We start from the raw sequence: 22,060 nt of genomic DNA on the forward strand, positions 1-22,060 counted from the left end.
AAAGCAGTTCTAAGAGGGAAGTTTATAGCAATACAACCCTACTTCAAGAAATAAGAAAAATCTCAAATAAACAACCTAACCTTACACCTAAAGCAATTAGAGAAAAAGAAGAAAAAAACCCCTCAAAGTTAGCAGAAGGAAAGAAATCATAAAGATCAGATCAGAAATAAATGAAAAAGAAATGAAGGAAACGATAGCAAAGATCAGTAAAACCAAAAGCTGGTTCTCTGAGAAGATAAACAAAATTGATAAACCATTAGCCAGACTCATCAAGAAAAAAAGGGAGACGACTCAAATCAACAGAATTAGAAATGAAAAAGAAGTAACAACTGAGTGCAGAAATACAAAAGATCATGAGAGATTACTACAAGCAACTATATGCAAATAAAATGGACAGTCTGGAAGAAATGGACAAATTCTTAGAAAAGCACAACCTTCTGAGACTGAACCAGAAATATATATATATATATATATATATATATATTTTTTTTTTTTTGCTGTACATGGGCCTCTCACTGTTGTGGCCTCTCCCATTGTGGAGCACAGGCTCCCAACGTGCAGGCTCAGCAGCCATGGCTCATGGGCCCAGCCGCTCAGCGGCATGTGGGATCTTCCCGGACTGCAGCACGAACCCGTGTCCCCTGCATTGGCAGGCAGACTCTCAACCACTGCACCACCAGGGAAGCCCAGGAAGAAATATAAAATATGAACAGACCAATCACAAGTAATGAAACTGAAACTGTGATTAAAAATCTTCCAACAAACAAAAGCCCAGGACCAGATGGCTTCACAGGCGAATTCTATCAAACATTTAGAGAAGAGTGAACACCTATCCTTCTCAAACTCTTCCAAAATATAGCAGACGGAGGAACACTCCCAAACTCATTCTACGAGGCCACCATCACCCTGATACCAAAACCAGACAAAGATGTCACAAAGAGAGAAAACTACAGGCCAATATCACTGATGAACATAGAGGCAAAGCTCCTCAACAAAATAGTAGCAAACAGAATCCAATAGCACATTAAAAGAATCATACACAATGATCAAGTGGGGTTTATCCCAAGAATGCAAGGATTCGTCAATATACGCAAACCAATCAATGTAATACACCATATTATCAAATTGAAGGATAAAAACCATATGATCATCTTAATAGATGCAGAAAAAGCTTCCAACAAAATTCAACACCGATTTATGATAAAAACTCTCCAGAAAGTAGGCATAGAGGGAACCTACCTCAACATAATAAAGGCCATATATGACAAACCCACAGCCAACACCATTCTCAATGGTGAAAAACTGGAACCATTTCCTCTAAGATCAGGAACAAGACAAAGCTGCCCACTCTCACCACTGTTATTCAACATAGTTTTGTAAGTCCTAGCCCGACAATCACAGAAGAAAAAGAAATAAAAGGAATACAAATTGGAAAAGAAATAAAACTGCTACTGTTTGCAGATGACATGACACTATGATACTAGTTACTAGTTACTATGATACTATGATACTAGATGACATGATACTATGCATAGGAGATCCTAAAGATGTGGGAAACCAATCTGATACTTATTTTTCTGAAATCAATCTGATACCTGTTTTCTATCATAGCTGGAACTGGAAGCTGTATCCATTAAGTTTTTGCTCTGCTGTAGGACCCTAGGAATCTAAGTCCCTAGGGGAGGAAGGGCTAGGAGGACAAGAGGAGGAAGAAGCCTCTAATGTTTAGGATCCAAAATTCCCTTACGTTGTTCCCATAAGAGCAACAATCAGGGGGTCTCTTTTTCGTGGCGCCTTGGTGGCAGTCGGCCGCTTCAGAATGAAGCTGAACATCTCTTTCCTGGCCACTGGCTGCCAGAAACTCATTGAAGTGGACGATGAACGAAAACTTCGTACCTTTTATGAGAAGCGTATGGCCACAGAAGTTGCTGCTGATGTTCTGGGTGAAGAACGGAAGGGTTATGTGGTCCGAATCAGTGGTGGGAATGACAAACAGGGTTTCCCCATGAAGCAGGGTGTCCTGACCCATGGCCAAGTCCGCCTGCTACTGAGTAGGGGGCATTCCTGTTACAGACCAAGGACTGGAGAAAGAAAGCACAAATCTGTATGGTGTTGCATTGTGGATGCCAATCTGAGCATTCTCAATTTGGTCACTGTAAAAAAAGGGGAGAAAGATATTCCTGCACTCACTGATACTACTGTGCCTCGTCGCCTGGGGCCCAAAAAAGCTAGCAGAATCCACAAACTTTTCAATCTCTCTAAAGAAAATGATGTCTACCAGTGTGTTTTGAGAAAGCCCCTAAACAAAGAAGGTAAGAAACCTAGGACCAAAGCACCCCAGATTCAGCGTCTTGTTACTCCACGTGTTCTGCAACACAAACTTTGGCATATTGCTTTGAAGAAACAGCGTACTAAGAAAAATAAGGAAGAGGCGTCAGAATATGCTAACCTTTTGGCCAAGAGAATGAAGAAGGCCAAATAGAAAGGCCAGGAACAGAATGCCAAGAGACAGAGGCTGTCCTCTCTGAGAGCTTCTCCTTCTGAGTCCAGTCAAAAATGAGATATTCTAAGAGTAACAATAAATAAGATCAGACATCACACACACACACAAAAAGAGCAACAATCAGGTTCTAGAAAAAGTTTCAATTTGCATGTGAATACCACTTTAGCATAAAAAGTCAAGAAAATATTATCTATTTCAAATGGGAGGATGGTTTGTTGATGGATAATATGAAGGAGGTAGAGAGTACCTTAAGCTTACTTTGACACATGACTACTAAACACCTGTTTTTCAACAGTATTGTAGGCTGGAAGTTGAAGTGAAATTTCAATTGATTAAAGAAAATGAAACAATGTGGTCTTTCTTGCCCATAGAGTTTGGGGAGTGTGTTTCAAATTTTCTAAAGAAACTCTCATAAAGATAAATAGTCAAGTGAGTTTCTTTGCTGTGGCAATTCCCCCTCATGAGATATTTACTTCTAATCATTAGAAAATTAAAGAAAATGGAGGTAGAGAAAAGCTAACACCTATCCTTCTCAAACCTATCCTTCTCAAAAAAAAGAAGTAAAGCTGTCGCTGTTAGCAGATGACATGATACTATACATAGAGAATCCTAAAGATGCTACCAGAAAACTACTAGAGCTAATCAATGAATTTGGTGAAGTAGCAGGATACAAAATTAAGGCACAGAAATCTCAGGCATTCATATACATTAATGATGAAAAATCTAAAAGTGAAATCAAGAAAACACTCCCATTTACCACTGCAACAAAAAGAATAAAATATCTAGGATTAAACCTACCTAAGGAGACAAAAGACCTGCATGCAGAAAATTATAAGACACTGATGAAAGAAATTAAAGATGATACAAATAGATGGAGAGATATACCATGTTCTTGGATTGGAAGAATCAACATTGTGAAAATGACTCTACTACCCAAAGCAATCTACAGATTCAATGCAATCCCTATCAAACTACCAATGGCATTTTTCACAGAACTAGAACAAAAAATTTCACAATTTGTATGGAAACAAAAATGACCCCAAAGAGTCAAAGCAATCTTGAGAAAAAAAAAAACGGAACTGGAGGAATCAGGCTCCCTGACTTCAGACTATACTACAAAGCTACAGTAATCAAGACAGTATGGTGTTGGCACAAACAAAGAAATATAGATCAATGGAACAGGACAGAAAGCCCAGAGATAAACCCACACACATATGGTCACCTTATGTTTGATAAAGGAGGCAGGAATGTACAGTGGAGAAAGGACAGCCTCTTCAATAAGTGGTGCTGGGAAAACTGGACAGGTACATGTAAAGTATGAGATTAGAACATTCCCTAACACCATACACAAAAATAAACTCAAAATGGATTAAAGATCTAAATATAAGGCCAGAAACTATCAAACTCTTAGAGGAAAACATAGGCAGGACACTCTATGACATAAATCACAGCAAGATCCTTTTTGACCCACCTCCTAGAGAAATGGAAATAAAAACAAAAATAAACAAATGGGACCTAATGAAACTTAAAAGCTTTTGCACAGCAAAGGAAACCATAAACAAGACCAAAAGACAACCCTCAGAATGGGAGAAAATATTTGCAAATGAAACAACTGACAAAGGATTCACCTCCAAAATTTACAAGCAGCTCATGCAGCTCAATAACAAAGAAACAAACAACCCAATCCAAAAATGGGCAGAAGACCTAAAATAGACATTTCTCCAGAGAAGATATACAGACTGCCAACACACACATGAAAGAATGCTCAACATCATTAATCATTAGAGAAATGCAAATCAAAACTACAATATCATCTCACACCAGTCAGAATGGCCATCATCAAAAAATCTACAAACAATAAATGCTGGAGAGGGTGTGGAGAAAAGGGAACACTCTTGAACTGCTGGTGGGAATGTGAATTGGTACAGCCATTATAGAGAACAGTATGGAGGTTCCTTAAAAAACTAAAAATAGAACTACCATATGACCCAGCAATCCCACTACTGCGCATATACCCTGAGAAAACCATAATTCAAAAAGAGTCATGTACCAAAATGTTCATCGTAGCTCTATTTACAATAGCCAGGAGATGGAAGCAACCTAGGTGTCCATCATCAGATGAATGGATAAAGAAGATGTGGCACATATATACAATGGAATATTACTCAGCCATAAAATGAAACTAAATTGAGTTGTTTGTAGTGAGGTGGATGGACCTAGAGTCTGTCATACAGAGTGAAGTAAGTCAGAAAGAGAAAGACAAATACTGTATGCTAACACATATATATGGAATCTAAGAAAAAAGAAAAAGTCATGAAGAACCTAGGGGTAAGACGGGAATAAAGACACAGACCTACTAGAGGATGGACTTGAGGATATGGGGAGGGGGAAGGGTAAGCTGTGACAAAATGAGAGAGTGGCATGGACATATATACACTACCAAATGTAAAATAGATAGCTAGTGGGAAGCTGCCGCATAGCACAGAGAGATCAGCTCAGTGCTTTGTGATCACCTAGAGAGGTGGGATAGGGAGGGTGGGAGGGAGATGCAAGAGGGAGGAGATATGGGGATATATGTATATGTACAGCTGATTCACTTTGTTATACAGCAGAAACTAACACACCATCGTAAAGCAATTATACTCCAATAAAGATGTAAAAAAAAAAAGCAGTGGAAAGCAAAGGTTAAAGTAAAAGAAAGAGATCTAACATGTAGTCAGAAAAAAAAAAGAAAGAAAATTAAAGAAAATAATTGAAGTATAGAAACCTAACCAAGCGCTCCTGCAAACTCTGATAATCATACTAACAATAATTAGAAGAGGGATCCTTTTCACAATTTAAAACTGTGAACCATAAATACTGAAGGAATTTCGTTTTCTTTAGTGCACTTAGAGTAATGAAGAAGATAAAAGTGAGAAACATCTCCCCATAAGATTCATATTTATCCATCTGTAACAATTATCTTACTGATAATTACAACAAAATATACTGTAAAGTATTAGCTAAGCATACTCTTTATAATTCATAAAAGAGAATTAAAATTTTCACCTTTAAAGGAGAAAAAAAGTCTGTTTGAAGGCATTCACTCCTGATCATAAATGTTGAGCTTTTTGAGAACTAAGAAACGCACTCTGGCTCATTTCAGCAGTAAAAAGATTTTATTTTAAAAAGAATTAAACAGCTAAAGTCACTAAAGGAGGCCCACAGATGGATTGCAGCCAGGAAAGATGTCTCCACCTGTACTGCAGAGCTGCTCCAATGAAGTCATCAGGGGTCCCCCCAGCTGGAGCTCCCTTCACAGCCAAGCACTGGACATTACCTCCAGACCCTCTGAGACTGCAGCTTCAACAAACTGATGTCTCTGTCTTCATCCTTGCCAGATGGATTCTGTGCAGAGCTTACCTCTAACCATCACCAGATTCCAAACAAATTCAGAACAGATACGCCTGAATTTGGTGGACCTAGATTCCATGGTTGCATTCTTACTACATAGGATGGTGGGAAAGTAAGTTTCTGGTTTCTACATTAGAAAGAACTGCATTCATAAAATGGAATATCACCCCAAACACAAGGACAAATATCAACCCTAGCTGCTAAGCATAAGCCAATGAATAAAAGAATGGATAAGTACCTTCTTCTAGGAGTTTTATGGTTTCAGATCTTATATTTAAGCCTTTAAGCCATTTTTAGTTTATTTTTGTATATGGTGTGAGAAAGTAGTCCAGTTTGATTCTTTCACATGTAGCTGTCAAGTTCTCCCAACACCATTTATTGAAGAGCCTGTCTTTTCCCCCATTGTATATTCTTGCCTCCTCTGTCATAGATTAATTGACCATATATGTTTCTGCACAGCGAAGGAAACTATCAACAAAACGAAAAGACAGTCTACTGAATGGAAGAAGATATCTGCAAACGATACCTCTCATAAGGGGATAGCTTCCAAAATGTACAAAGAACTCGTACAACATCAAAAAAACAACCCAATTGAAAAATTGGCAGAGGACCTGAATAGACATGTTCCAAAGAAGACATATAGATGGCCAACAGATGCATGAAAAGACGCTCAACATCACTAATCATGAGGGATTTGCAAATCAAAACCGCAATGAGATGCCACCTCACACCTGTCAGAATGGCCATCATCAAAAAGGCAACAAGTAGTCAGTGTTGGCGAGGACGTGGAGAAAAGGGAAGCCCCACGCACTGTTGGGGGGATTGTAAATTGGTGCAGCCACTGTGGAAAACAGTATGGAGAGCCCTCAAAAAATTAAAGATAGAACTACCATATGATCCAGCAATTTCACTTCTGGGTATTTACCTGAGAAAAACAAAAACACTTACTCAAAAAGATATATGCACCCCAATGTTCATTACAGCATTATTTACAATAGCCAAGATATGGAAACCACCTAAGTGTTCATCTATAGAAAAATGGATAAAGAAGATATGGTACAATCAATGGAATATTACTCAGCCATAAAAATAATGAAACCTTGCCATTTGCAACAATATGGATGGATATAGAGGGTATTATGCTAAGTCAGGGGTCCCCAACCCCCGGGCCACGGACCGGTACCGGTCTGTGGCCTGTTAGGAACCAGGCCACACGGCAGGAGGTGAGAGGCGGGCAAGTGAGTGAAGCTTCATCTGCTGCCCCCCATCAGTCCCCATCGCTTGCATCACCACCTGAACCATCGCTTGCATTACTGCCTGAAGCATCGCCCCCACCCCACCCCACCTCCATCTGTGGAAAAACTGTCTTCCACGAAACTGGTCTCTGGTGCCAAAAAGGCCGCAACCACTGTGCTAAATGAAGTAAGTCAGACAGAGAAAGACGAATATTGCATAATCTCACTTACGTGCGGAATCTAAGAAACAAAACAAACACACAAACCAAAATGAAAACAGACTTACAGATACAAAGAACAAATGGGTTGCCATAAAGGAGCGGGGTAGCAGATGGGTGAAACAGGTGAAGGGGATTAAGAGGTACAACTCTCCAGTTACATCATAAATAAGTCATGGGGATGTAATATACAGCATAAGGAATGTGGTCAATAATATTGTAATAACTTTGTATGGTGACAGATGGTTACTAGACTTATTGTGGTGATTTCATAATGCATGCAAATATCAAATCATTATGTAGTACACCCGACACTAACATAATATTGTACATCAACTATACTTCAGTTAAAAAAGAATGTATAAATGAATAAGAGAAGCAAGGAGGTACATTGTAAGTTATTTAGATCAATTCCCCGATTTTACAAATTTGCAGAAATAAAGGCACATAGACTGGAAGTGACTTGCCCCAAAATCTACTCCTTCTTACTCTAGGCAAGGCCCTTTTCAACTCACAGAGATGACAAACTCCTTGGGCACCCCTTTCTTCCACTTCCACCAAAGACACATTTAATCAACTATAATATTCATTCTTGTTGAACCCAGATTTGGCCTCACAATCTTTCTCAACACAGCCCACTGGGCAGCCGCAACCACAATTGGCACAAGAAATGAGAACTATTTGCCGTGCCTGTACTGCATCAGGCTGACATTGACTCAGCAAATTCTTAAATGAATTAATGAACAGAACAAGGTCTAGTATAATTAATGCCTTGGAGTCCACAAAAGATCTTTTAGGTTGTTAGATGATCTCTTTGAGAATTAATGTTTATTATGCCCAGTTGTCTCTATTTTGGTTCCTGGCACCAATTCACAATTTGTTTACAACAGTTAATAAACACCAGGCTTCAACTTGTTGTCTTGCCAACAATAGCACCAATCTCCCCGTTCATTCAGATGAGGATTTTTCTCTTTTTGCTATTGTCAAGTGTCCAAGTGGGTGGGATTATGGCTTGGGAGGTGTGTCTGTCTGGCACGGGAGGCAATCTCTGCAAAGATGCAGCTGGGCTCCAGTTATTCCCCTTTGGAAGTGGGATGATGGCAAACCATTTCCCTAGCTGCTGGCACTACTGAAATCCAGTATGTTTCACTACACCGTGTTAATGTGTATCTAATCCAAAGATGAAGTAAGGCTGGTTTTCTGTGTAGATAATTCAGTGAGTATAACGAAATTTGTGTAAAGTGGTCCCAGGTTTTGTTTTGTTTTTTTAAGTTAAACTTTAGGATACAAATGGCAGAAACTTCAACCCAAACTGGCTTAGGAAAACATAAGGAACTTTATTGTCTCATTGACAAAAACACTGAGGAGTGGATTTAGTTCCAGGGCCACAAACAAGGTCACCTCTGGACTTTACCATCTTTGGGGTTGGGCCTTGTCTTCAGGTTTCACTAAATAGCTACTGGAAGCTCCAAATTCATAGGCTCCCAGGCTCAAATCCAGTGGAATAGACACCACTGCTTGGTAGCTTCTCCACAAATACTGTTATTCCCTCCAGTGGGGACAACTTGGTTTATGAGACCATTTCAGAACCAATTACTATGGCTTGGGTGATTCAGTGTGCTTATTGGCCTAGATCACGTTTCAACCTGGATTTGAGGTTGGAACCAACACTGTTACACCTGGAAACAGTGAATGTCCACAACAAGGGCATATTCAGACACCGCCCAGCAGGGAAGAGAGTACACACTTGAAGGGAGAATTGAAGAAAGTTTAATGAAGGGACCCACACATGAGGTGTGGGCAGTGGTATGGAAACCAACAAGGGATGGAGAAGCTCTCAGGGCTGGGAATAGTGGGAAACCTGTACCACTTTTAGGGCTGAAGGGCAAGGAGAAGAGCCGATACTGCACCTGGGTGAGAGGTGTAGCCATAGGTATGAACTACCAGTCAGAGCTGTGGCCACAGGAAGAGGAACGCAGCCATTGCCAAAGCACAGTCCGGAAGACAGGAAGTAGAGAGACTAAATTCCTCCACCTCTCTCCCCTCCCAACTTCTGATCTCTTGCCAGTGCCTCCCATTGGCCAAATCTAATCAGAAGCCAGAGGGCAAGAAGTCTGGGTGACAGAGTCTGCAGAAGTCAGCCTCTTGGGATAGAGAGCACGTGGAAAGGGCTATAGATTAGATCTGGAGAGGCACCGGAGAATAACCAGCACACTGTTTCTCTGAACTAGGGGTTAGCAAACTATAACCCATGGGCCAAATCTGGCCCACCACCTGTTTCTATAAATAAAGTTTTACTGGAATACTTTCAACAGGCAAACCTTTGTTTACTTATTGTCTATGGCTGCCTTTGTGCCATAGCAGCAGAGTTGACCAGCTGGCCATTCACAGAATAAATTCACTGACCCCTGGCCTAGGCCAACACATCCACTGTTTCTGACACTTGTAAGATACTCAAACAAGTTTTTTTAAATTAAAAATAAATGAATGGGGCTTCCCTGGTGGCGCAGTGGTTGAGAGTCCGCCTGCCAATGCAGGGGACGCGGGTTCGTGCCCCGGTCCGGGAAGATCCCACATGCCGCGGAGCGGCTGCGCCTGTGAGCCATGGCCGCTGAGCCTGCGCGTCCGGAGTCTGTGCTCCGCGACGGGAGAGGCCACAGCGGTGAGAGGCCCGCGTACCGCAAAAAAAAAATAAATAAATAAATAAATAAATAAATGAATGAATGACTGAAAGCACTGGTGACAGCCATAATATGAGTGACCCTGACCTTCAACCCCATGAGACAATTGAGACTACAAGCCCCCCAAGCCACTTCCCCTTCTTCCAGAATTCCCTGTGTGGCTTCCTGCCTTCCCCTGTGGCTACTGCTATACTCCAACTGCCCCTGCACCTCTTGATCTCTGCTGTTACCTCATCCCCACAGGTCAAATGATCTGGTCATTTTCCTTTGCTGCTGTATCACTGTTAGCCCTGCCAGAGTCCTGGAATTTAGAAGAGGGTGTGCTCCTAAGATATTATCGTGCTTTTTAGACTTCCAGATGGGAGCCTACTCTTTCCATTTTTATATCCCTTCTTTAGGGTAACTTGGGACAAGAACCTCAGAGGCTAAGGGCTCATTGCACAGCCCCATCAGTATCATATTCAAAAACTCTCTTCCCTGAGCCATCAACCAGGGCACCAGTGCCGATGAAGGCACTTGGATTCTTTCCTCTCCCAGGAGGAGTTCCTCACTAACCCAGGGCACTACTCACTCTGTTTTTGTTAATGAGTATTAATCTTAGCATTGCAGCTCCCCATTCCCACCCATTCATTCATTCATTTATCATTCAACAGGATGTCTCCCAGAAGCCCACTAATCGTTATAACTTTAATATACACCTAACAGTCGTCTTTACTACCCCATAGTTTTTGAGATGGGATGCAGCTTAGCTCCTACTTTGCGACCTGACTGTGACCCTTGCCCTACATTTTGTTTAAAGTTGTATAAAAACAGCCAGTCTACATGAGCAATGACAGCAAAGACTGAACATCTATGGGCAACATGGCACCATGACCAATCAACTGAAGCCCAAATTAATCCAACACACTTAATGCTGTTGTGTTAGTCAGGGCTCTCCAGAGAAATGGAACCAACGGGAGATACATATCCCATATATCCTATAGTCAACTCCTTGTACTAAATGTCATGACACGTAACGTATACAAACGTAAAGAAATATATGTCTATGTATATACATATATAAAATATCATATGATTAATACATATATCACAAGTATATATGATATTTTATAAGGAACTGGCTGAGAAGGAGGCCGAGAAGTACCACCGTCTGCCATCCGCAGGCTGGAGAACTGGGGACACTGGTGGTGCAGGTGGAATGCTGAGAGCTGGTGAGCCAGGAGCGCTGAGGGCAGAAGGTCCACGTCCCGCTCAGAAGTCAGGCAGAGGGAGGCAATCCTCCCTTCCTCCATCTTTTGTTCTATTCAGGCCCTCAATGGATTGCCTAATGCACACACACTGGGGACAGCAATCCACTTTATTCATTCCACTGATTCAAATGCTAATCTCTTCCAGAAACACCCTCGCAGTCACACCCTGAAATAACCTTTAACCAGATGCCTGGGTACCCCTCGATTCATCAAATGGACACGTAAAATGCACTATCACAGATGCGCATAGTCATCCTTACTGTGCTATATGGCAACCAGGCAGGGATGGTACATAAATGCTGTAATTGCTAGTTTTTACCCAACCCTAACAGGGATTAGCAGGAGAGAGGAAAAGGGAAACTAGAAGCAGCTAATAAAATGCTCTGAGTTGTCTTAATGGACTCCTGATGCTATTTACAGATGGGAGGCAGGTGAGGGTGCCTGGAGAGATAAGAACAGAATAAGATGGGAAAGAAGACAGGTATAAGAGAGTCAGGGGGAGCTGGGAGCTGGGGTTCCGCATCACCAATGTCGTCCACATTGCCTCTGGCCTAGGGCTGGGGAACGAACTCTCCAGAACTGGAGGGGTAGATATGGGACAGTGAAAGGAAGGGGCAAGGCTCCCCTGAAGGGATTTCTTAGGAGGCAGGCAGCCGACTGGAGGCAGCTTTGGCAAAACACGTTCCTGAGCACAGTTTAGTAATAAGTCCTGCTACTGCCTAACAGTCTCTCAAAATCTTGGGAATTGGAGCTCAGTACCTAGTCATCAGCAGAAGCCCCTGCTCGCTGATTTTATCCAAATGAAGAGCCCTATTTCAATTCCTCAACTGAAATCGATCAAACTTGTGGCTGGATAATGAAAAGAGAAAGCAGCCTGGCCCTTCCACCAGCTGAGGGCAGGAGGAGATGTCTGTGACCCTGCAAAGAGGCCTCATCCAACCACACAGGCACCCCCACCTCAGACTTCCAGCTCCAGAACTTTCTGAAGCTCAGCAAAGAGGGGAAACTCATTGAGACAGTCTGTAAAGCAGCCCCACTAGGATCCAGGTCTTCTCTTTGTTAACAAGTGAGGAAACGCAAACATAGGAAAATGTGCTTTTGTGGTTTCCACAAGGTCCTACAGTGCCTTTGGCCAGAACTGTATCCCAGCTGCCTGATTCCTACCTCTAATGCTCTAGAAAGACTGATAAATAGGCCAATTTGGACAATGATGCAGGTACAAGCATCCCATTGCAAATCCAACAACAAAATGAGAAATTCTCATGGTACCCGGAGGAAAGATGACAGGACACATGGTAAACTAGTGGCCACACCCAGCTATGCATGTATTTTGTTTGGTCTGCTCAGCATTTAAAAAAACTAACTTAGTTGCCAACAGTTTAAAATTGAGGTGTTTAAAATAAATTTTCAGTTTCTGACATCCCTGGGAAGATACGGCAACATCTGGCCCTCTTCCTTCTAGGGCAGTATTTCCTTGGAGAGGAATAGTTGCTACCTCTCTCTGTCTCCCTGCCACAGGGCTCACCACCCCTCATTGTGTCGTGTCTCCAGGTGGAAGGGTGCACTGCCCGCGCGGTCTTGGCGAGACCTGCTTTGCTCATTTACATCACCTGCCTGACCCGCCAGCTTTTTGCTTGTTACCTCTGACTAGGGAAAACCACAATATCCTTCTGCAAATGATTTAAAGACTGGGAGAGGAAGAGGCTGGCTCAGCACTGCAGAGAAAGAGCTAGCGCCAATGGGGAGGGGAGGGGAGGGAGGAGGAAGGGGAGGGGAGGGAGGAGGAGGGGGAGGGGAGGGAGGGGGAAGGGAATATAGACTTTAGCTCAATGCAGAATGAATTTTAGACGTTTGACTTCTCAGCCCTCAAACTGTCAAAGAAAGTGTTTGGACACAGATGCCTGTCTATCAGGGAAAATGAAGAAAGGATTCCTCCATTGCCTTGGGAACTGGACTTGATTCCCTTTAAGGAATTCTTCAATGCTCAGATTTAAAACCACTTTTTAATTGGATAACAGAGTCACATCATTTTTGAAGTGTTAAAAGGTATGCAATGGAAAGTCGGTCTCCTTCCACTTCTGTCTCTCAGGCCTCAGCTCCCCTCCAGGAAGCAACCATTGTGCCTTTTATGTGTCCTTCCAGAGATGACCCATGCCTACACACACTATATATTTTTCCTTACGTAAGTGATAATTCACTATAAAAAAGAGAGAAAGCAGCCTTGCACATAGACTCTTGGATTTACCAATACACACACAATTTTGCCAATCCTCTCCCGGGAATCTTCAAACACACGAATCCAACCAAGTTAGTCTCCTACTTAACATCCTCCAGTGGTTCCCATGGTTCCTGGAACACAGGACAAACTCTAAGCTGGCTGATGAGTTAGCCTCTGTGATCTGTCTGCTGCTTCCCCCTCACGGTCCCTTCTTGGCAATGCCATCTGACATGCTTTGTTCCACCCAGACCGAACTTCTCATGCTCACTTCCTGCTGGGAACCTCATCTCCTTTCCCTGTTACATGCTGTTCCACTGCCCATCCCTCACTTATTCACGTCTCCTGGCCCCCAGGTGTTTGTTTATGGAGGTCTTCTTGGCTGCCCAGACCAGGTTAAGTGTCCCTCCCCCTGTCCCCGACTCCGTGTCTGTGTCCCTGGTTGTAACACTCCCGACAGTTTAAGGAAATCGTTTACACAATTGCCCGTCTTCCCAGCCGGGCTACATGAGGGCCATTTTCACTTACCAATGTACCCCCAGCACCTGGCACACATCTAGCACAGAGGAGACACTAAAATATCATCATTGAACCAATGCATAAGGCTCACTAGAGAGGGAAAGAAAGCTCACAGCCTTTGCTACACCCCACAACATTTCTTGGCACAAATGTGAGTTGGTGGCTGGGTAACTTGCTTTCCCAGAAGAAAGCATTTTTATGACAAAAACCTGATTCCAAATGTCCACTTTCTGTTATTTAAAGATAAGTCATACCCTATGAGATGTGAAATAAGGATTTTCTTTGATCTAGCTCCTGCTTAGCTCTGAAAAGCTTTGGTCCTCACCGTTCTGACAAACGAAACGCAATCTGTATTAAGCAGCCACTAAACTGATCATAATTTTCTGTGCCCAGAACCATAAACCAACCAGCCAATGTCTGGAAAGGGCGTTTGAAGAAATGAAAAATAATTTATAGGAATACAATGGAACACACAACTCGGTATTTAAGACAATCATATTTATATTTAAGAACTTAACAATCATATTTAAGAACTTAAAAACAAGACGACAGGCCCCAAATGGAATCGCTTATGCTAAGTCCCCCGTCACCAAACTGAGACTTAATTACAGTTTCGATTCTCCCAGAAATGGAACCTTAAAGCAGTCAGTCAGGAACCACCTGATCAGCACTAGTGGGGTCGTCTGCCTGACAGGCCCCTGCCATCCCCTGAAGGAAAATAACTGCATTAACCCACCGCTTCTTGGCCTAGTTTACTTTCCTCGTTCCTGCTCCCTTCTGCCTGTAAGTCTTTCATTTTCAACAGCTCCCTGGAGCTCCTTTCTGTCTTCTAGACTAGATGCTGCCCAATTCAAACTGACTTTTGCTCAAATAAACTCTTAAAATGTTTACTATGCCTCAGTTTATCTTTTAACAGTTCTGTTAGTAACAGTAAGAAGCGGGGACCGAAGGAGACCCCCGACGGCCCCAGGAGCAATGAGCAACCAGACGTGGTACCTGCTGAGTCCTGAGCTCGCTGCCTCTCCCGCCTCAGGAGGTGCTGGGTCCGTCCCTCGCGGAGCCTCCGTGGCTTCTGCCTGAGGAGCTTTCAGGCTTTGAGCATTTCTTTTCCAGACTCCGTTAGGAAATGGCCAGAGCTGGCGCGGGTCCGACTGAAAAACCGGATTGGCTTCAGAGTGGGACCGGTTCTGACTCAGCTGGATTGGCCCCTTCACGTGAGGCGTCAGGTGAATACAATTTTGTTTTAAGGCTGAATGAGCAGGTTAACCTTACCCAGGAAAATCTTTAATTACAGTGGCCACAGCTGAGAACTTTTAACCCGGATAAGCCTATCAATTCACGAGGCACCTTAGAGAAAAGGTCTCAGCCAGGCATTCACCATAAAGGATAAAGGGAAAATTATTTTTCCTTCTCTACAGTTTCTAGTGACCAGGATGAGACCCTCTGGGACACCCCACACACCTGTGTTCCCAGGATCCCATCTGCTGGATTGGATGCTGCCTGATGTTTGCTCAAACATTGCTCAAATTTTAAAACTCTTAAAATTTCTAATATGCCTGTTTATCTTTTAACAGAACCTAAAAATAATTGCCCCCTGTTACCAAAAACTTTAAATGCCACCTTCTAAAAATATATATATATATAACTGTTAGAAACAGAGAGAAACTGAGAGTCTATGTCTGGCTACTCACGTTCTGTGTGATTCCTTCCGCTCATCTTTCTGCTAATGCTTCTCAAACTCTGCAAGCTCCTTAGGCCACTCTGGGCCCTCTGAGCTCACTTTCTCACCCATGAGGATTTTTTTCTTCGTCTGGTCTGGACTCAGTGCCTTAATTAAGCACTCCACCTCAACTAGTTCTTTTCTCAAAATGTTACTTTTTTTGTTTTAATTCATGGAAATATAGGACTTCATAGCTCTCATGGCCCTCAGAGCAGTCTCCATATTTAGCCTAAGTCTGATCAATGTGGAAAACCAGTTTGGGTTATATCTGAGTCCTCAAGTCACTTTAGTTCTGGCGTCGGATGGAACGTTGAGATATGTGGATCACGTGACTTGGAGCAAACAGGCTTTGAGAGGCACGGGTGCGATGTCAAGCCCGGGCTAATGAAAAGTCAGGGAGCTTCCAGAACACGTGAGAGCTCTGACTCTGTGTCCATAAGAGAAGCAGGTCAGGGCAGTAAACAGTTCAAAGACCCAAAAAATCATAAAGTGGTGAAGTACAGCTGAAGACTGAACCGTAACTGTGGGTGATTTTATAGTCACTGGGAGACACTGCTGTATTGGAGTCTGAAGTGTATTTGGTGATTGCCAACGTTTTTAGTGTTGTTTTGAGTCTTTTAAAGTTTTTAATATTGCTACTCCATAGTCTGCTATTTGAAAGTAGGCTACAAACACAAAAAGAATGAGAATCACCAGCTTAGAAAGAGTATCAAACCCCCAGTTCCTTATTTAAGGCTAAGGAACAAAAGTCTTAAGAGGAGAAGGGATCTGAGGTGGAGCAACACAGCTGGATTAGGGTACACATAGCCAGGACGAAACTTCAGGCCTCAGGACACCCAGTCAAGTGATTTTCCTACTACATCTTACTTCCTCTCTGAGTCTATAAACCTAGGTCATCAGCATTAAAAATGAGTAGCAAAGAACAACTGGCAAAAGCCAGGGACTTAATCACATCCCTCCCTGCACTGAAGACATGTCTCTACTTGGCTTTTAAACTGCCTGGGGCACTGCTGACCTTCTCCTTTAAGAGCACTCAAATTCACAAAGATGGAACCCATCTAAATATTTGCATTGAGAGTTGGACATTTTGTTCAGATAAGCGTGATTCCATTCGGCTTGTCCTTGTTTTGTAACTTCATGAGACCCTTACACAATGCATGATGTGTCTTCATTAACAAGAGTGGAGACGAGTAGGATATGTGGGATATCTGGAGTTGATGCGACAGGGGTGGAGGACTGAAGAAATGTGCCTGGCTGCAGCCCAGCCCCTGAGAGGAATGGCAGGAAGCACATTTTACGGTTACCCATCTTGACCTCAGGTGTGCGTTCTGCAGGAGTTGGTGTATAAGGGGATCCAATTCATCAGATGGAATGAGGCAGTGGGAATCCAGGCGATGGGAGGGATTAAAAGCAGGTAGGAATTCATGGTGTGATAACTTTATTCACAGCAAATCCCCAGCCCATGGTTGAGGAAGGAGAGCAGCCCCCAGCCCCTGGGTCGGGGGGGTGGGGCTTGGGACTATGTGGGCAGGAGTCAGGTGCTCACCTAAGCAGTCTGGGGTTTTACAGGGGATCCAGTTCCAGCAAGATTGTTGGGAGGTGAGATGAAGAAGCAGGATAAGGCCAATGAGGAGTGGTGAGTGGGCCACTCAGGGGGCACACAGGTCACTAAAGATGCAGTGGAGATCGTGATGGGATGAAGATGTCTCTTTTACAGAATACTCGGTTAAAAACTTTTTGTTTTTGAAAGTTTAATAATTTGTGCTTAGAGACAAGAAACAACCCACAAATGTCTACAAGTGTCCAAAGCATAAAATGTTTTACCAAAATTCCCCAGTCAAGACGTCACGTGCCAAGTCTCTGGGCACCCCTCCAGTCTCAGGTCTTGTAAATGTTCTCCCTGGTGCCCCACCCCCTCAGTTGGCCGCAGCAAACAGTTTGCAGACCCTGTTGCTTGTTGCCCTCCAGCCTCCCTGAAATGCCCTTCCCTTCCCCTCCTTCCGATGGTTTAATGGACCATCTTGTTAATCTTTCCACTCCCCACCTGGAGAGCTGATCCCTCCCACTTTTATCCCACTACTCAATATTCCAATTCATGTGTTTATGACTAGGGTTCATATTTGCCATTACACACCAGGTTGGCTGTACCAGTTGTAAAACTATTCAGTTACTTCTGAACAACTTGATAAAAAAGCTTCTATCCCAAGACCCCCAATGCCCCCTCCCCCCTGCTCCCACTCAGCCTGGCCCCTCCTCTTGCACTTTCCCGACCACCCCAGGACGTGGGGAGATTGGCGCCAGGTGCAGCAGGACCCTCCCCAGCTCCCTGGCCAAGACCTTCTCTTGCTCTCACCTAGTCCTGAGAATTCCCAAGTGGGAGTCAGCACCCAGGTTCAAGTCTCATCTCTGGCTTGTGAACCCCTTAGCTCCTCTGAGACTTCTCTCATCTGTAAGATGGAGATGGAAGCCCACCCTGCAGGGCTCCCAGTAAGACTGCCAGGTCTATGGGCATATACGTTCAGATTTCAATAGCCAGGTTGTGGTAGCTTTGAATCGGACACAAAGTTGAGTAAGGACACTAAGAAAATTCCGGATAAAGGAAGCCAGGCCCGGCCGGCACCGACCCCAGCCACTTAGGCTGACAGACACTGCTGCTGTCTGCCACTGCCAGCCCTGTCCTACCCAGCGGCCAAGCGCGGGACTGAAGGCGGGGCCTCGCCTCCCAAAGCCAGTGCGGTGGCCTAATTGGCGCCAGGCTTCTTATCTGACTTTAGTTGTGTAAACTCTCAGGGCATATGAGAAAGCACGGCTTTCACCGCCTTTGTTTTTGTCCAGAAAGCTCTTGAATGGGCGGGTGAGTTCGAAGGCTGCAGTCTTCTGAGAATCGGAGTTTCTTGGAAGTTTTTAAGAGCCCAGGCACTATTCCCTGGAAAATGTGAGGTTCCTGGGGTTTATTAGAAGCTTAAACTTTTGGTCAAAGTTAAACATCTAGAAAAATGTTCCTGGGAAGTGTCGTCAACACCTTCTTAATTGGCTGCCTTGGCACTGTCTCAAGGCTGTGGTTTCTACTTCAGATACTGGAACAGGACCAAGCCCTGCTCGGGGTCCCCTTCTGGGATGGAAGATAAGTAAGAACCTCCAGCCTGCGTTTCCGAGTCAGGGAAATAAAAGGAGCCTGGCTGCGGGAGTTGCATGAATCATATTTACATTAGTGTTAGAAAGTGCATTTCCCTCCAGGAGATTATATCCCTTCAAGGGCTTGCCCTCCTCCCCTTGCCTCCCCTCCTACCTCCATCCCCACAGTGAGGGTGAGAGGCGAGAAAAGAAAACTTGGGACATCCCTGGTGGTGCAGTGGTTAAGAGTCCACCTGCCAATGCAGGGAACACGGGTTCGATCCCTTGTCCGGGAAGATCCCACATGCCATGAAGCAACCAAGCCTGTGCACCACAACTACTGAGCCCGCATGCCACGACTACTGAAGCGCACACGCCTAGAGCCCGTGCTCCGTAACGAGAAGCCCCCGCAGTGAGAAGCCCGCGCACTGCAACGAGGAGTGGCCTCCGCTCGCCGCAACTAGAGAAAGCCCGTGAAGGCCCAATGCAGCCGAAAAGAAAAAAAAGAAAACTTGATTCTTCTTGGATGGATACCTTTGTTCTGGGCTCCAAGGGGCAAGGACTAGGACCCAGGAAGCCCCCTGTGTGTTTGCATCCAGATGGGCAAGAGCATGGACCACAGGACCTGGGTAGAAAGAACAGCCAAGGGGACGGCCCCCCATGCCTCCTCTTAGAAAGCTGTCCTCCAGGTTGCCACCTCCCAGCCTGCTAGGAGGAACTGGGACTCCTAGGGTCCTATAAGCACAGTGGTGTGACCCCGCTGTAAAACTGTATCTGGCATTCCTTCCACCTTCCTAATAGTTCATCTCATGGCCCTTCTACCCTTCAAAGGAGGCTGTTTGGAGTTTTTGCCTGAGTGATGGGAACTGAACAGCAGAAGAGAGAAAATGGGACCCTCTCCTGACTTTTTCTTTTGAAAGCTGTGCCCTTAAGAGGAATAACAATGACAACAAAAATTCAGAGGATGAATAATAGATTTGGAAGGTCCCTTGAGGAAGAGGAAAGCTTCTTTTGAATTCTCTTCAGATGCTGGGTGGAGGGGGTCAACTAAGGAGGAAAATCATGACTCCACAGGTACTTGTAGACCCTGGGAAAGGGGAGCCTGCATTTTCATCCCAGGCACAGCCTGGGCAGGTGGTAAAGAGCAAGAAGAAATGGCCCAGAGATGTGTGTGTGCAGGAAGGGCTTTAGGTAACCAGGGAGCATGTCCTGGGCCCTGGTGAACTGACCTCTGTGTCTGAGAGTGATATGCAATCAATAGGCCCCTCAGACAAGCTCACTGAGTTTCTTGCAGCTGGGCATGACCCAAGAGGGGCACAAACATAGCTAAAAGGATGGGGTTCTGGAGGATTAGCAATTAGAACAAGAAAGGGCTCAGCAGCACACTGTATGGACTGGTGACTGAGCACTGAAGCAGGTGAGGAGACTTTGACCCGAGATTACATTTCCATCCCTGCTCCCCCAAGAAAACACAAGCTTATGACATAAATTAAGTTACCTGAGTGAGTTGATTGATATTCTTATATCCTATTAAGAGTAGAATTCCACTCTTGGAAAAAAATTAATAATACTTGGGTCCACTGAAAAAACACTGAAAAGATATACATCCAACGTTCACTGTGGTTGCCTCTGGCAGTGGAATTACTAGAGCTCTCCTCTCTCTAATCTATTCTTTCCTTCCTTCCTTCCTCCCTCCCTCCCTTCTTTGCTTTCTTCTCTTTCTTTCTTTCTATGTATCTTCTTTTGTAATTTTTCACAATGAACTATTTTCTAATTTTCTCCAATAAACTTGTTTTGTTAAGAAAAAGCAACACAATAGAATAAGAAAAATGAAAAATAATCAGCATTCAGGGTTTATTCCGTTTCAATCCGAGGATGAAGGAGTTTCTGTTGACATGTGTTTGATTTTCCTGTTAGACCCGGGACAAGCCAAGAATCGCCTGTGTGCTCTGGACTATCCTTCACCCTTCCTCTTCTTCCACATATATCTGGGATCTGGGCTTTCTAGAAAACCTCCAAGAATATTCTTTGCATAGGACCTGCTGTTTTTATCTGCTAAACTGGCTTTTGTCCTTCACAGTTTGCGAGTTTGCAGCTCAAAGTACATTTAAGGCACTTCCCTCCTTCATCCAAGCAGGATGCTGGCCCTCTCACTTGCCTATACTTGGGAGGCTAAAACAACTTATACATTTGTATCTGAGGGCAAAATCTAAATAACATCAAGGGCGTTTATCAAGAGGAGGGGATTGTGCTAAATTCCCATCTCCCTGTAACGTAGAGCAATGGCTAAATTAGTCATGTTCAGTTTCAGTTGGAAACAGTTTGATATGAACATCTGATAAGGAATTTGATTAACCATCATGTGAACTATCTACCTTGTATGTTTCTAATCATGGTCTGGAATCCCCATGGTACCCAGCAGGCCTCTGGGGATAGCCTGGCCCCTGTACCACTCTGTGAGAACCCAGAAAATGAAAATTCACTTAAATCTTGGTCTACGGCTCAGCAAGTAAATTTATTGCCAAAAAAAAAAAAAATCATATTCATTCTGGTTTCAAAGTTCTAGGCTGAAAGGATTTTGCACATTTCACACCATTAGTTACTACCTACCTCAGCCCCTACATATGGAATAATGAGGAAAAGGCTCAGGGTGAGTCTTGATGGCTTTCAACATCTAGAGGTTGCTAGACGGAGATTTTTAATAACTTCCTGATAATGTGATAAGTCAAACACTTGACTCCTTTCCCCTACCTTCCCCCAGACATCCACGTCCTATCACTTCTACCTCCTACACATTTCTTGAATGAAAACAACTCTGCTCCATCTTCATAGTCACTTCCCCAGGTCAGACAGAGACACTGCCATCCTAGCTTCCTACCTGGTCTTCAATAGGTGCCCACCTACTAAAATACAGGTGTGATCCTGCCCTGGTCCCTTCTGAAGTTCTGCAGTAGATCCCCATTGCTCCTAACTCTCCCGTTGCTCTTAGGGTAAACTTGCAACTCTTTCTCATGGCTTTCAAGGCTTTTCCTTAGAGATTACAAACCAGAAGCCTGTGGAATGATAGGTTTTGCTTGGCTCACACAGTGCTTTTCTAAATTTCAAGTAGAGCCAATGTTTATAATTTTGAAAACTTTGTGTACAAATCCAAACGTATGGCTTCTCTTGAAAAATCAGGGTATCTGGTAACTCTGGGCACAGGTTCCCACATG

At 43.8% G+C, this 22,060-nt stretch overlaps 1 protein-coding gene across 1 annotated transcript; it reads left to right on the forward strand.

The window, feature by feature from the left end:
* Positions 1–1,795: 1,795 nt before the first annotated feature.
* On the forward strand, positions 1,796–2,482 carry LOC115852541 (small ribosomal subunit protein eS6-like). The gene has a single exon (XM_060306364.1). It carries the CDS (start codon positions 1,820–1,822, stop codon positions 2,480–2,482), a length of 663 nt encoding a protein of 220 aa, XP_060162347.1. The 5' UTR covers positions 1,796–1,819.
* The last annotated feature ends 19,578 nt before the right edge of the window (positions 2,483–22,060 follow it).

The sequence above is a fragment of the Globicephala melas genome, chromosome 10 (genome assembly GCF_963455315.2).
Source record: "Globicephala melas chromosome 10, mGloMel1.2, whole genome shotgun sequence".
In the NCBI taxonomy this organism is placed as follows: Eukaryota; Metazoa; Chordata; class Mammalia; order Artiodactyla; family Delphinidae; genus Globicephala; species Globicephala melas.

Coding starts and splice junctions, on each gene's coding strand:
- LOC115852541 (XM_060306364.1), top strand. CDS start 1,820: ATGAAGCTGAACATCTCTTTCCTGGCCACTGGCTGCCAGAAACTCATT.